The following is a 12,220-nucleotide window of genomic DNA, read 5'->3' as shown; positions in this document are numbered from 1 at the left end:
ATGCATTTCATTTATAATTACTTTTTATTAATCTTGCGTGTGTAATTTTTCTCTTACGACAGGTGTGTAGTCTCCATCTCCGGAAATGACCACTGTGTAATCTGGTCCTAGTCCCACACAAGTGATTTTTTCGTGGAGCATTGAATATATTAGGCGTGGCTATAAGAATATGAATTAGTTTTAAATCATATACCTGATTGCAGCAATTTTTAAATCCAGAATTTATAGAGACTCCAGGTTGCCTTTGTTGTTGTATTAATATATCCACAGATGCTGTGAATATAAGTTTGTGACACGAAGAATGTCCCCATGTATAAAGTTGATTTCCATGATTTATGCATGCTGAATGCCTAGGCCCACAATAAATGTCTCGTATTTTAAATCTGCTTTCATTAAAGTCGATAAGAGTTGGAGGTATATGGTGTGCGGGCGCTGTGCCACACTGACCGTATATGTTTCCACCAAAAGACCAAACTCTGAAATGTTTATCAACCAAGAGAGCATGCCTATGACCAACAGCTATTTTTACAATGTCTTTAAATTGGCTATTCCTTAGTTGTGTAGGGATCAGAATGGAATGTACAGAACCCGAATTTCCTGGAATTTCTCCATAGGTACTATCACCACAGCTGAATACATTTCCAGTTTCCGTGAGGATTAAAGCGAAATATTTTCCAACTTTGATTTCTTTCGTGCTATCATGGGTAAAAGAATAAAATAGTTTGGGGGATGGTATCTTTTCACCGTTAAAATATTTCCCCCAAATGTACAATGTAGTACCACCATCACAAGCAACAATTGTTTGCATATCGCTAGCTGCTATACATTTGCAAATTAAGCCTCCTATAGTATCGGTACTATCGGTCAATATCTCTTGAGGGGTGAATGTAGCATAACCCTTTGAATGCCCAGAAAAGTCGTTCCTACCCCAAGAATAAATCTTGCCATTTTCAGCCAATACAATGGAATGAAAAGAACCACATGCTATTTGCTTTATATTATTCAAACCCTGCACTAGAGTTGGCTCAGAGACATGCTGTATATTTTTCCCCAAACCTAATTGTCCGTATTCTCCACGACCGACCGTATAGACGGTATGAAAACACGTTAGAAATATTATATGCGAGTCACTACATGAAACATCTAATATTTTTACATTTGATAGACTTTTGTATATGGTTGGATTCCAGTAATCATGGGTAATTTGTGCGCTACTTTTATTGGCTGGGTTGTCTATAGATGAATGTTTTATGACGAGATCATTTACCTCCCCAAATATATATTACAGTTCCCAGATTCTCATATTCTGGAATCCTATCAACTGAAGGAATGTGTTTTGTGTGTATAGTAGATATTTACTGTTGCTCGTTGCTATGATTGGCTGTGCTTTGATGGAAACCTAGATATTTGATTGTAATAAAGTATCTGGGAATGCACTTACGGAATTTGGTACATTTTGGAGCGGCGAATCTCCGATGATAGTGATCGTTTTCTCGGATTTTGACGATTCATCAACGTTCATGGCTTGAAACCAAATTTATAATATACCACTCAACGCCTTAAGATTGATAACATATTTGGTATACGCGGTGAATATCATAAATGTGTTGGTAGGCGCCACGCTTTTTTAAAATAGTGGCGAGGATTTTGGTCTATAGTGTAATTTCCTTCACCAAATAAAGAATTATGCATCTATTTAAATCTGATAATCATGCTTATTTTTATATTGTTTAATTTGTCATAAGTAATCGTTTTTTAGTCTATTAGTTTGTATATTGAATCTCTTAAACAAAATATGTTCAAAATAATAAAGCAATCTCTCTAAAAATGGGTTTACCATCAAAACATATCGAGCCTGTTTATCCTTTAACTTATATCGGATATGAAAAATTACTACACAATTTTAGGTATGATTTGGTGACCATTCCTCAACAATATTTACAGGTATTGCGAAAAATGCAACTCGTGCTGATATTAGAAAGGCATATCTGCAAAAGGCAAAGCTTTACCATCCAGATCTAAACAAATCGCCGTCAGCAGCTACGAAGTTCAAGGAAATTAGCGAAGCATATAACACCCTTTACGATGTTAACAAGCGCCGAGATTATGATTCATCCAGTGGTATGTATCGTCTTTTTATCTTTAAAAATTTGAACAGTTTTTGGCTCATCTTATAAATATGGAAGGACTACTTCTTACAACACTGGTACTAGACAAACACAATATCGCAATACTATGAATGAACATCCATTCAATTTTGATAACTTTGAAGAACAGTTTAGAGCAGAAGCCGAACAATTACGTAGACAATGGCAACAAATGGAGGCTGACAAGATTAGAGTACGTGATATCTTCACCCTAATTCAATCTGCAGAGAGAAGCAGAAGACATGAAAGGCTGGGATCAAGCGTTCAAATTTGGTAATTTTACTGATGCGCATATATTTATTTCAAACTTGCGCTACCTGTTATACTTGATCAACAAAATTCTTCCTCTCGTTATCTTTCCACTGGTACTCCTATTTTATACTACCAAAGAGATGATGTATGTTTTAGCAATTATATTATAATAATACATTTAGAAGTAGTAGTAACACCAACCGACGTCGAATCCAGGTCGTCTACGACTCGTATGGTATGTGTAACATCCGTCATATCAACTTTTTATAGGAAGAGCATATTCTTTTGATACATATGGCAGGAGATATCGGTAAGTTTCTTCCTTTACTATATTGTCTCCTTAGGATGCCAGAATTCGACAAGCATTAGCACACGTTAATCCCAATAATAACTCTGTAACATATTTTGAACGTACCAACACTTTATTTTCACAATATTTGTATGTGATAATGTAGCTTCTAAATTATGAAATGACGCAGCCAGATAATTGTAATCTTATACTGAAAGCAATACTGAAATCGGCTGGTCGTATCCCAAAGATATATTGGTGGGAAGCAAAGGATATTTTGCGAAAAATACAGAAACAACAACGTGATTTAGTTAATAGGCATCCTTGTGTATCTACGTGGTTCGCTTTTATTCTTTAACCTTTAAAAACTACTCTTTAGGGCCAAACTGGTCAAATGTATGAGAAGATTTCCTCATAATATGCAAAAAAAATGCATAGGAGAAGCATCGAGACATTATCAATGCCTGGCTGCGAATACGGTATGTGCAATTACGAACGATTTTCAAAATAACACACAGGACTGGAAGTTTGAGGAAAACGACACTCACATTAAGACCTTGGAAAGGTTTGTTTCATACTACTGACTATAATTTTTTATTAGCTTCAATATATTTATCAAAAGAGGCGAGGCGAGATACCCTCAAGAAATTAAAAATCTGGGAACGGGAATTAGAAAGTGATAGTAAATATCTTCACTAGAGTGTGTTAGTGAACGTGTTTTGCGATTTGTATTATACCACAGATGAAATTCTTCAGTCGGCGTATCCAGCTCGTTCTGAAAGATCGCTGAAATATTCATGCAACAATGCTTCTTTGGCAGAGATACGCTGTAGCGGATCTAATTGTAACATTCTAGAGATTAAATCTATACCGGCATCATTCAGCTTAGGAATCTACATAGCTTATTTTTTAGCTAAAGAAAACTAACAATATTATTCCAAGACTGTTTTTCATATTGGCAAAAATCTGGGTTGTACGCCGGAAGATCAACAACTTGTGGCCATGTATTTACATTTGGTGTGCCAAGTATCTTGAATATTCTTTTAAGTTGGTCTTGTTCAGATATACCAGGAAAGAGTGGTACGCCATTTATCATTTCTGAAAGTCAACATCAATAATTACTAATAAATACCTGCAAAAATGCAACCAACGCTCCATATATCAACTGCTGTTGAGTATTTTTTGGATCCCATTAACACATCTGGTGCTCTATACCAAAGTGTTACAACCTCATGAGTATAACTTCGCACGGGAATAGCAAACGCTCTGTATTAACATGATAGTAGTGATGAATAAAATACCTTGCCAAACCAAAGTCGGCTAATTTTAATACGCCTTCTCTGTTTATCAATAGATTTTGTGGTTTTAAATCCCGATGTAATATTCTATGATCATGACAATATGCTATACCACGAAGCAGTTGGTAAAGAAACGATTTTGCCGTACTTGGTTCCAATCCCCCTGAAAAAATTTAAATATAGACAACACGCAAACCATCACAGGCGTCCAAAAGCTTTTTCAAATCCTGATCAAGGTATTCAAAAACTAGCGTTAAACACTTGTCACTATGAATGACGTCTCTTAGCCAAACGATATTAGGATGATGTAATTCCTTTAGCAAGCTTATCTCCCTTATAGCTACAAATGGGATAATTGTACATAAAAACTAATAAATACCTGTACTTGGTATCCCTTCATCCTCTTCCTCCACTCTGATCTTCTTTAGGGCGTATATTTCTCCGTGATTATTCTGAGCCTTGTAGACGACACCGTAGGTGCCTTCACCTATCTTTTCCATCTTATGGTAACGTTTCATCTTGCAATAAATAAAATTAATATAGAATAGTAAAAATTATACACAACTCATTCCATTGTTTAGATAATAGGCACGATGGTACCACCAAAGGACACCAACATACGTACTTCAGCCACAACACGGGTTATTCAGCAAAATATTAATATGGGATTGTATGATATTATTTTTAGCATACTATTATACTTTAATTTTTAGACTGTCTAGAATTGCGATTCGCTCCCTCAGCGTTATAAAATTCTCAATCTTATATTCTTCTGCGATTTTCCAGATTTTTACCTGTATAGAAGGTATTTTATATCATATACATACCATTTCCATGAATGGAGGACCGGATTTGTGCCCTGTCATCATGTATCTTATGGTACTTATGTTGTATTTAGCTGATTTTAGTTTCTCAAGTTCCTTTACAACGTTAAGAAAGTTAGAGTATAATTCTTCACTATGACTACTGTAACATTTGTATTGTTTTAGAGAGTTGTTGTTACCATTTTTTGGTAAGCTCAACTATCCTTGTTTTAAAATCATTAAGGGCTTCTACATATTGAGCATAATACGTTTGACATGCTGAATTGCAGATTCAGTATTCCAAATGAACGTGTGATCATACCTTTATCATTTAGATCTTCAAAGTGTGGAGCGTCATAGGCTAAACTATTGTATATGATTGATACGAATTCTTTGTATGTGTGCGTCTGCTTCTTAAACGGGCATACAATTCTTTCTGCGATAAGTTTAAGTGATTTGGAGTCCATTTTTAGATTATCGTTTTCCTCAAGAAAATCAATATGTTCGAAAAGTTCGTGTAAAAATGTTTCAATATCAATGCTGGTTATATACAATTTGTTCATCCATTTTAGTCTATCATAATCAAATACGATTGGGACATTGGTTATCATATCCAATGAAAATAGTTTTACGAGATCATCTAAGCCATAGACAGTCCTAAAAGATGTGAATATGATTAAAACTAGAATATACCCAGAATTTGCATAACTTGTTCCTAGCAACGCCAAGTAATTTATTAATACCAACGGAGATATCCCTTCATTCCTAATTATTATATTGGTAAGCAAAATATGTACCTTAATTTGGATACTGTAATGTAGTTATCATCGCGTTTACTTATTTTTGTCTTGTTTGGATTCAATACCAAAGAACAGTGTATGTATTCTGGTATTTTACAACCAAGTGCCTCTAATATTTGCTTTTGTCTGAATTTTTTGTATTGTAGATTTTTAACAAACTTTAATGTATTATCATGATGCTCAATCCCTCTTATAACATGTGTTATTTTCATCAAATAGTCATCAACACTTGTAGTAAAATTATACGTTGCTACTCCATTGGATCTTAGTAATATAAAGTCGTGATCGTATGTCTCGTTAGATCTATAATGCATTGGTTACTCTAGATTTACACAAACTTTATGCGAATAGTATATGGTTTATTACTCTTCAAATTTTCGGACAAAGTCTTATCATCCAGTTTTCTACAAAGTTTGTCATACTTGTACGGAATTCCATTTTCAATTGCCTAAAAATATATTTCATTAAATTCGCAGATACCTTTTCACGTTTAGAATCGATTTCTTCCTTTGTGCAAAAACAACGATATGCTTTACCTTCTTCAATTAACTTATTAGCATATAACCTATAGTTTGTATTAGAATGTAGCTTGCCTTACGTGTAAATGTTATTTCGTTGTGATTGATAATAAGGGCCATAGTTTCCAGATACCTCCAACCCCTCGTCCCAAAGCAACCCAAGCCATCTATGATAAAATATATCAAATTTCCACACACTTACTTCAATCCAGATAGTATATCTTGCTCACTACCAATTTTCAGTCTAGAACTGTCCGTATCATCCATACGAAGGATGACCTTACCACCTAAACCACGGGAGAATAGGTAGTTATAAACGTATGTCCTAATAGAGCCCATGTGTAGAGCTCCTGTTGGAGACGGGGCAAATCTGACCCTAACATCCCGGGAAAATAAGTGGCCATCCACATGTGTGGAGGAAGAAGACGATGAATATCGACTTAGAATATTAGAAAAATAGGGAAATCTATTACAATATTGATTAATAATATGTAAACTATGTAGAAAACGGTTAGAAGGATAAGTATTTCTGAGTGAGTTGGAGACAATGTATGATGTAGTAGTATTGAAACACAAGGCGATTAAGATGGCCACCGAATGACAAGAAGCTATATATTTATTGAAAATAAACATAGATATATGATTGCAAAGCAACAAAAATAGCGAATGTGTGGACAGCGGAGAGTTACCACGCGACAACACACGTCACACCATACAAGGCACCGCCAACCACAGAACTATACAACAGACAGGTAAACGTTGAATATAAAAGTTGATTACTTCTTGGCGGCCTTAGCAGCTGACTTGGTGATCTTGGCGGATGATCCAGGTTCCTTCTTCTCAACGGTCTTGATAACACCAACAGCGACGGTTTGCTTCATGTCACGGACAGCAAAACGACCGAGTGGAGCGTACTCAGTGAAGGTTTCGACAACCATAGGTTTGTTTGGCTTCAAGGTAACCATAGCAGCATCACCATTCTTGATGGTCTTGGGATTCTCCTCAAGGGTCTTACCAGTACGCTTGTCCATACGAGAAGTGATTTCATCGAACTTGCAGGAAATATGAGCAGTGTGGCAATCAACAACGGGAGCATAACCAGCTTTGATAGTACCGGGGTGGTTGAGAACAATGACCTGAGCGTGGAAGGAAACAGTTTCCTTGGCTGGGTCGTTCTTAGAGTCAGAGGCAACATGTCCAGCACGGATATCGGAGGTGGAGACGTTCTTTACATTGAAACCAACGTTGTCACCAGGTACAGCAACCTCAACAACTTCGTGATGCATTTCAACGGACTTGCACTCAGTTGTAATTGGGTTTGGAGCAAAGGTCAAAATCATACCAGCCTTCAATTGACCAGTCTCAACACGACCAACAGGGACAGTGCCAATACCACCAATCTTGTATACACCTTGCAATGGGAGACGAAGTGGCCTGTCAACAGGACGCTTTGGTGGCTCCATCAAATCCAAAGCCTCAACCAAAATCTTGCCCTTGTACCATGGCATCTTGTCGGACCTGTCAATCATGTTGTCACCAACAAAACCAGAAATTGGGACAAATGGTACCTTCTCAACATTGTATCCGACCTTCTTCAAGTAACCGCAAACTTCCTTTTGAATTTCGCTGTAACGGTCCTCCTTGTAGTCGCACTTGTCCATCTTGTTGATAGCGCAAATCATTTGCTTCACACCAAGAGTGAAGGCCAACAAGGCATGCTCACGGGTTTGACCTTCCTTGGAGAAAGCAGCCTCAAAACCACCAGCCTCAGCTGGGACAACAAGCATAGCAACATCAGCCTGAGAGGTACCAGTAATCATGTTCTTAATGAAATCACGATGTCCAGGAGCGTCAATGACAGTGTAGTAGTACTTGCCTGTCTCGAACTTCCACAAGGTAATATCAATAGTGATACCACGCTCACGTTCGTTCTTGAGCTTGTCCAAGACCCAAGCGTACTTGAAGGAACCCTTACCCATATCGCTGGATTCTTTTTCGAACTTTTCGATGGTACGCTTGTCAATACCACCCAACTTGTAAATCAAGTGACCAGTGGTTGTGGATTTACCACTATCGACGTGGCCAATGACGACCAAGTTAATATGAGTCTTTTCCTTACCCATTTTATCGGAAAACTTGCTTATCTAATAGACTTCCTGTAAATAAGACGTAAATAAACTTAATTTGAAAATTTTAATGAATATAAACTGTAGAATGTATAGCCAAACACCGAAACAAGTAGGCAAAAATCGAGATGCACAACATCAAACGATAAATGACAGCAAATATCTACCCTTCAAACTTACGTGAGGCCACAGAGAGTTGAATTCTAATAAAGAACAAAAAGGCTAATTGTTAACTATATTATCAATGGATTCATACACAAACGTTTGTGTGGTACCGTCATCGTCATGTGGGGGTATATGTTGCCTTCATATGATTATACGAATAGGCGATATGACCTTCTTCCTGACTATTAATTGATGTCTTCTTATTTGGAACCATGTAAAAATACAACATATTGATTACTGTCCTAGTTCTGGAGTAAGACTCGCTCACAAAGGTCTAACTGGGATGAAATAACCTACACACCTTAGATGTGTTGTTTTTGTGAGCGTATATAATATATACGAATTATATGTCGTAGTTAAATAACTGGGTAGATGTACTCAGCAGATAGCTCATCTAGTCAGTTTGTTATCCCTGTTTTTGCTGCATCAGCCACATGTCATTTTATTTACCGGTATGAACAGTTTCCCACTTTTGTTGTAATATCTATGTGGTACCCGTGAGTAGGCTCTTGTTGGTATTCTTATTTGTTCCTTTCTATAAGGTCCATGTATGTGTAGCTAACTTTCATAGAGCAGGGGATTCCAAGCAGGTTATCTCGTTTAAAGAGGTATATAGTCAATTACCAGTGTATAAAGTGCTAGTTGTATCTGTAGAGAGGAGTGACATCAGTGTGTTAGTACATCAGGATTATGATGCACAACGTGTATGTCCAGTATATATAAAATATATTTGTGTATGAATCCATTGATAATATAGTTAACAATTAGCCTTTTTGTTCTTTATTAGAATTCAACTCTCTGTGGCCTCACGTAAGTTTGAAGGGTAGATATTTGCTGTCATTTATCGTTTGATGTTGTGCATCTCGATTTTTGCCTACTTGTTTCGGTGTTTGGCTATACATTCTACAGTTTATATTCATTAAAATTTTCAAATTAAGTTTATTTACGTCTTATTTACAGGAAGTCTATTAGATAAGCAAGTTTTCCGATAAAATGGGTAAGGAAAAGACTCATATTAACTTGGTCGTCATTGGCCACGTCGATAGTGGTAAATCCACAACCACTGGTCACTTGATTTACAAGTTGGGTGGTATTGACAAGCGTACCATCGAAAAGTTCGAAAAAGAATCCAGCGATATGGGTAAGGGTTCCTTCAAGTACGCTTGGGTCTTGGACAAGCTCAAGAACGAACGTGAGCGTGGTATCACTATTGATATTACCTTGTGGAAGTTCGAGACAGGCAAGTACTACTACACTGTCATTGACGCTCCTGGACATCGTGATTTCATTAAGAACATGATTACTGGTACCTCTCAGGCTGATGTTGCTATGCTTGTTGTCCCAGCTGAGGCTGGTGGTTTTGAGGCTGCTTTCTCCAAGGAAGGTCAAACCCGTGAGCATGCCTTGTTGGCCTTCACTCTTGGTGTGAAGCAAATGATTTGCGCTATCAACAAGATGGACAAGTGCGACTACAAGGAGGACCGTTACAGCGAAATTCAAAAGGAAGTTTGCGGTTACTTGAAGAAGGTCGGATACAATGTTGAGAAGGTACCATTTGTCCCAATTTCTGGTTTTGTTGGTGACAACATGATTGACAGGTCCGACAAGATGCCATGGTACAAGGGCAAGATTTTGGTTGAGGCTTTGGATTTGATGGAGCCACCAAAGCGTCCTGTTGACAGGCCACTTCGTCTCCCATTGCAAGGTGTATACAAGATTGGTGGTATTGGCACTGTCCCTGTTGGTCGTGTTGAGACTGGTCAATTGAAGGCTGGTATGATTTTGACCTTTGCTCCAAACCCAATTACAACTGAGTGCAAGTCCGTTGAAATGCATCACGAAGTTGTTGAGGTTGCTGTACCTGGTGACAACGTTGGTTTCAATGTAAAGAACGTCTCCACCTCCGATATCCGTGCTGGACATGTTGCCTCTGACTCTAAGAACGACCCAGCCAAGGAAACTGTTTCCTTCCACGCTCAGGTCATTGTTCTCAACCACCCCGGTACTATCAAAGCTGGTTATGCTCCCGTTGTTGATTGCCACACTGCTCATATTTCCTGCAAGTTCGATGAAATCACTTCTCGTATGGACAAGCGTACTGGTAAGACCCTTGAGGAGAATCCCAAGACCATCAAGAATGGTGATGCTGCTATGGTTACCTTGAAGCCAAACAAACCTATGGTTGTCGAAACCTTCACTGAGTACGCTCCACTCGGTCGTTTTGCTGTCCGTGACATGAAGCAAACCGTCGCTGTTGGTGTTATCAAGACCGTTGAGAAGAAGGAACCTGGATCATCCGCCAAGATCACCAAGTCAGCTGCTAAGGCCGCCAAGAAGTAATCAACTTTTATATTCAACGTTTACCTGTCTGTTGTATAGTTCTGTGGTTGGCGGTGCCTTGTATGGTGTGACGTGTGTTGTCGCGTGGTAACTCTCCGCTGTCCACACATTCGCTATTTTTGTTGCTTTGCAATCATATATCTATGTTTATTTTCAATAAATATATAGCTTCTTGTCATTCGGTGGCCATCTTAATCGCCTTGTGTTTCAATACTACTACATCATACATTGTCTCCAACTCACTCAGAAATACTATTTATTATATTGATAATGACACCTAGCACTTTGACTTTGGAAATGAAAGCCAATGAGGCTGATGAATTTTTATTAAATCCGGATCCATTAAGAATTGTTTGTTTTTTTCTATATTATAACGTTACTTTAGGGTTTGTATCCAATAAAATTCCCAGATTTCTGGGAATGGTACAAAAAGGCACAAGCTTCCTTTTGGACTGCCGAAGAAATCGATTTTAGTTTGGATTTGGCACACTGGAATAAGTTGACATCTGATGAACGTCATTTCATTTCGAATGTTTTGGCATTTTTTGCTGCGAGGTTACCTATATTATATTTAATACACACTTGTACAGTGATGGAATTGTCCTCGAAAATTTGGCACTGAAGTTTCTCAGAGATGTTAAACTCCCTGAAGCTCAAAGTTTTTATTCGTTTCAAATAGCCGTGGAAAATATCCACTCAGAGACTTACAGCCTGCTAATTGAGAATTATATCAAAGATGAGGCCGAAAGGACTAGATTATTCCGAGCAATAGACACGATTCAGGCCGTAAAGGATAAAGCTAATTGGGCAGCTAAATGGATCACTGAAAATAATGCATTTGCTGAGAGAATTGTACGTGAATCGCATATATAATCGCACATGTTACATACAGGTTGCATATGCTGCTGTTGAAGGAATCCTATTTTCTGGGAGTTTTTGTGCGCTATTTTGGCTGAAAAAGAGAGGTTTGATGCCAGGACTTACTTTTAGTAATGAACTTATATCAAGAGATGAGGGATTGCATGCTGATTTCGGATGTTTTATCTATCAAAATCTAAAGCATAAGCTTCCTAATGAAGCCGTTCAGCAAATCATCAAAGAGGCAGTTATCGTTGAACGTAGTTTTATTTGTGACTCGTTGCCATGTGACCTTATTGGAATGAATTCACGTTTGTTATTTGTGACCTAATTTAAAATTGCTACAGAACTTATGATACAATATATTGAATTTGTCGCCGATCGCTTGCTAAAACTACTGGGAGTTCCACCAGTTTACAATGTTACAAACCCATTCGATTGGATGGATCTTATTTCTGTTCAGGTATCGTGTTTTAATCGCCACAATATCTCCGATTTAGGGAAAAACAAATTTCTTCGAAAAACGTGTAGGAGAATATCAAAAGGCTGGTATTATGGCAAACCAAAATGAACAAAAATTTTCCACAGACATAGAATTTTAAGCCTTTACACACTCTAAAATTT

General features: G+C 37.6%; 8 protein-coding genes across 8 annotated transcripts, besides 1 other annotated feature; 4 read left to right on the top strand and 4 right to left on the bottom strand.

Moving 5' to 3' along the window:
• Positions 1-27: 27 nt before the first annotated feature.
• BEWA_038050 (conserved hypothetical protein) lies at positions 28-1,637 on the bottom strand (the record flags this gene model as incomplete). Its single annotated transcript, XM_004833163.1, has 5 exons — positions 1,442-1,637; positions 1,360-1,399; positions 1,268-1,321; positions 194-1,233; positions 28-159 (listed from the first exon to the last, which is right to left on the bottom strand). The coding sequence occupies exons 1-5, from the start codon at positions 1,520-1,522 to the stop codon at positions 28-30; spliced, it is 1,347 nt and encodes a 448-aa protein (XP_004833220.1). The 5' UTR covers positions 1,523-1,637.
• A 17-nt stretch (positions 1,638-1,654) lies between these two features.
• BEWA_038040 (DnaJ domain containing protein) lies at positions 1,655-2,768 on the top strand (the record flags this gene model as incomplete). The annotated part of the gene is made up of 7 exons (XM_004833162.1): positions 1,655-1,907; positions 1,945-2,121; positions 2,159-2,340; positions 2,375-2,544; positions 2,582-2,634; positions 2,670-2,709; positions 2,744-2,768. Exons 1-7 carry the CDS (start codon positions 1,883-1,885, stop codon positions 2,766-2,768), a joined length of 672 nt encoding a protein of 223 aa, XP_004833219.1. The 5' UTR covers positions 1,655-1,882.
• Positions 2,769-2,818: 50 nt separating this feature from the next.
• Positions 2,819-3,768, top strand: BEWA_038030 (conserved hypothetical protein). The gene is made up of 5 exons (XM_004833161.1): positions 2,819-3,027; positions 3,068-3,167; positions 3,207-3,253; positions 3,290-3,392; positions 3,431-3,768. The coding sequence occupies exons 1-4, from the start codon at positions 2,870-2,872 to the stop codon at positions 3,366-3,368; spliced, it is 384 nt and encodes a 127-aa protein (XP_004833218.1). The 5' UTR covers positions 2,819-2,869; the 3' UTR covers positions 3,369-3,392; positions 3,431-3,768.
• BEWA_038020 (protein kinase domain containing protein) lies at positions 3,441-4,486 on the bottom strand (the record flags this gene model as incomplete). Its single annotated transcript, XM_004833160.1, has 6 exons — positions 3,441-3,581; positions 3,617-3,786; positions 3,821-3,954; positions 3,990-4,149; positions 4,183-4,326; positions 4,366-4,486. 6 exons carry the CDS (start codon positions 4,484-4,486, stop codon positions 3,441-3,443), a joined length of 870 nt encoding a protein of 289 aa, XP_004833217.1.
• Positions 4,487-4,509: 23 nt separating this feature from the next.
• Positions 4,510-4,545: a sequence feature (AT_rich).
• A 136-nt stretch (positions 4,546-4,681) lies between these two features.
• Positions 4,682-6,446, bottom strand: BEWA_038010 (glutamyl-tRNA synthetase, putative; the record flags this gene model as incomplete). The annotated part of the gene is made up of 11 exons (XM_004833159.1): positions 4,682-4,780; positions 4,814-4,952; positions 4,990-5,038; positions 5,100-5,446; positions 5,483-5,554; positions 5,587-5,715; positions 5,749-5,892; positions 5,928-6,037; positions 6,070-6,154; positions 6,188-6,274; positions 6,310-6,446. 11 exons carry the CDS (start codon positions 6,444-6,446, stop codon positions 4,682-4,684), a joined length of 1,398 nt encoding a protein of 465 aa, XP_004833216.1.
• Positions 6,447-6,883: 437 nt separating this feature from the next.
• On the bottom strand, positions 6,884-8,479 carry BEWA_038000 (elongation factor Tu family member; the record flags this gene model as incomplete). The annotated part of the gene is made up of 2 exons (XM_004833158.1): positions 8,414-8,479; positions 6,884-8,263 (listed from the first exon to the last, which is right to left on the bottom strand). The coding sequence occupies exon 2, from the start codon at positions 8,228-8,230 to the stop codon at positions 6,884-6,886; it is 1,347 nt and encodes a 448-aa protein (XP_004833215.1). The 5' UTR covers positions 8,231-8,263; positions 8,414-8,479.
• A 631-nt stretch (positions 8,480-9,110) lies between these two features.
• On the top strand, positions 9,111-10,760 carry BEWA_037990 (elongation factor Tu family member). The gene is made up of 2 exons (XM_004833157.1): positions 9,111-9,221; positions 9,359-10,760. Exon 2 carries the CDS (start codon positions 9,392-9,394, stop codon positions 10,736-10,738), a length of 1,347 nt encoding a protein of 448 aa, XP_004833214.1. The 5' UTR covers positions 9,111-9,221; positions 9,359-9,391; the 3' UTR covers positions 10,739-10,760.
• A 248-nt stretch (positions 10,761-11,008) lies between these two features.
• On the top strand, positions 11,009-12,198 carry BEWA_037980 (ribonucleoside-diphosphate reductase small chain, putative; the record flags this gene model as incomplete). Its single annotated transcript, XM_004833156.1, has 6 exons — positions 11,009-11,089; positions 11,124-11,293; positions 11,329-11,590; positions 11,631-11,907; positions 11,944-12,059; positions 12,097-12,198. 6 exons carry the CDS (start codon positions 11,009-11,011, stop codon positions 12,196-12,198), a joined length of 1,008 nt encoding a protein of 335 aa, XP_004833213.1.
• Between the last annotated feature and the right edge of the window lie 22 nt (positions 12,199-12,220).

Source organism: Theileria equi, assembly GCF_000342415.1.
Source record: "Theileria equi strain WA chromosome 2 map unlocalized gcontig_1105316255037, whole genome shotgun sequence".
NCBI classification, from domain to species: domain Eukaryota; phylum Apicomplexa; class Aconoidasida; order Piroplasmida; family Theileriidae; genus Theileria; species Theileria equi.
The sequence above is the reverse complement of the archived record's forward strand: the minus strand, read 5'-3'. Positions and strand labels throughout refer to the sequence as shown.

What these genes read in the sequence shown, in the direction of transcription:
- BEWA_038030 (XM_004833161.1), top strand. Translation starts at nt 2,870, where the DNA reads ATGACGCAGCCAGATAATTGTAATCTTATACTGAAAGCAATACTGAAA. An exon ending in CATCCTTGTGTATCTACGTG is followed by an intron (nt 3,028 to 3,067) that starts GTTCGCTTTTAT and finishes ACTACTCTTTAG; the next exon opens with GGCCAAACTGGTCAAATGTA. An exon ending in CACATTAAGACCTTGGAAAG is followed by an intron (nt 3,254 to 3,289) that starts GTTTGTTTCATA and finishes ATTTTTTATTAG; the next exon opens with CTTCAATATATTTATCAAAA.
- BEWA_037990 (XM_004833157.1), top strand. Translation starts at nt 9,392, where the DNA reads ATGGGTAAGGAAAAGACTCATATTAACTTGGTCGTCATTGGCCACGTC.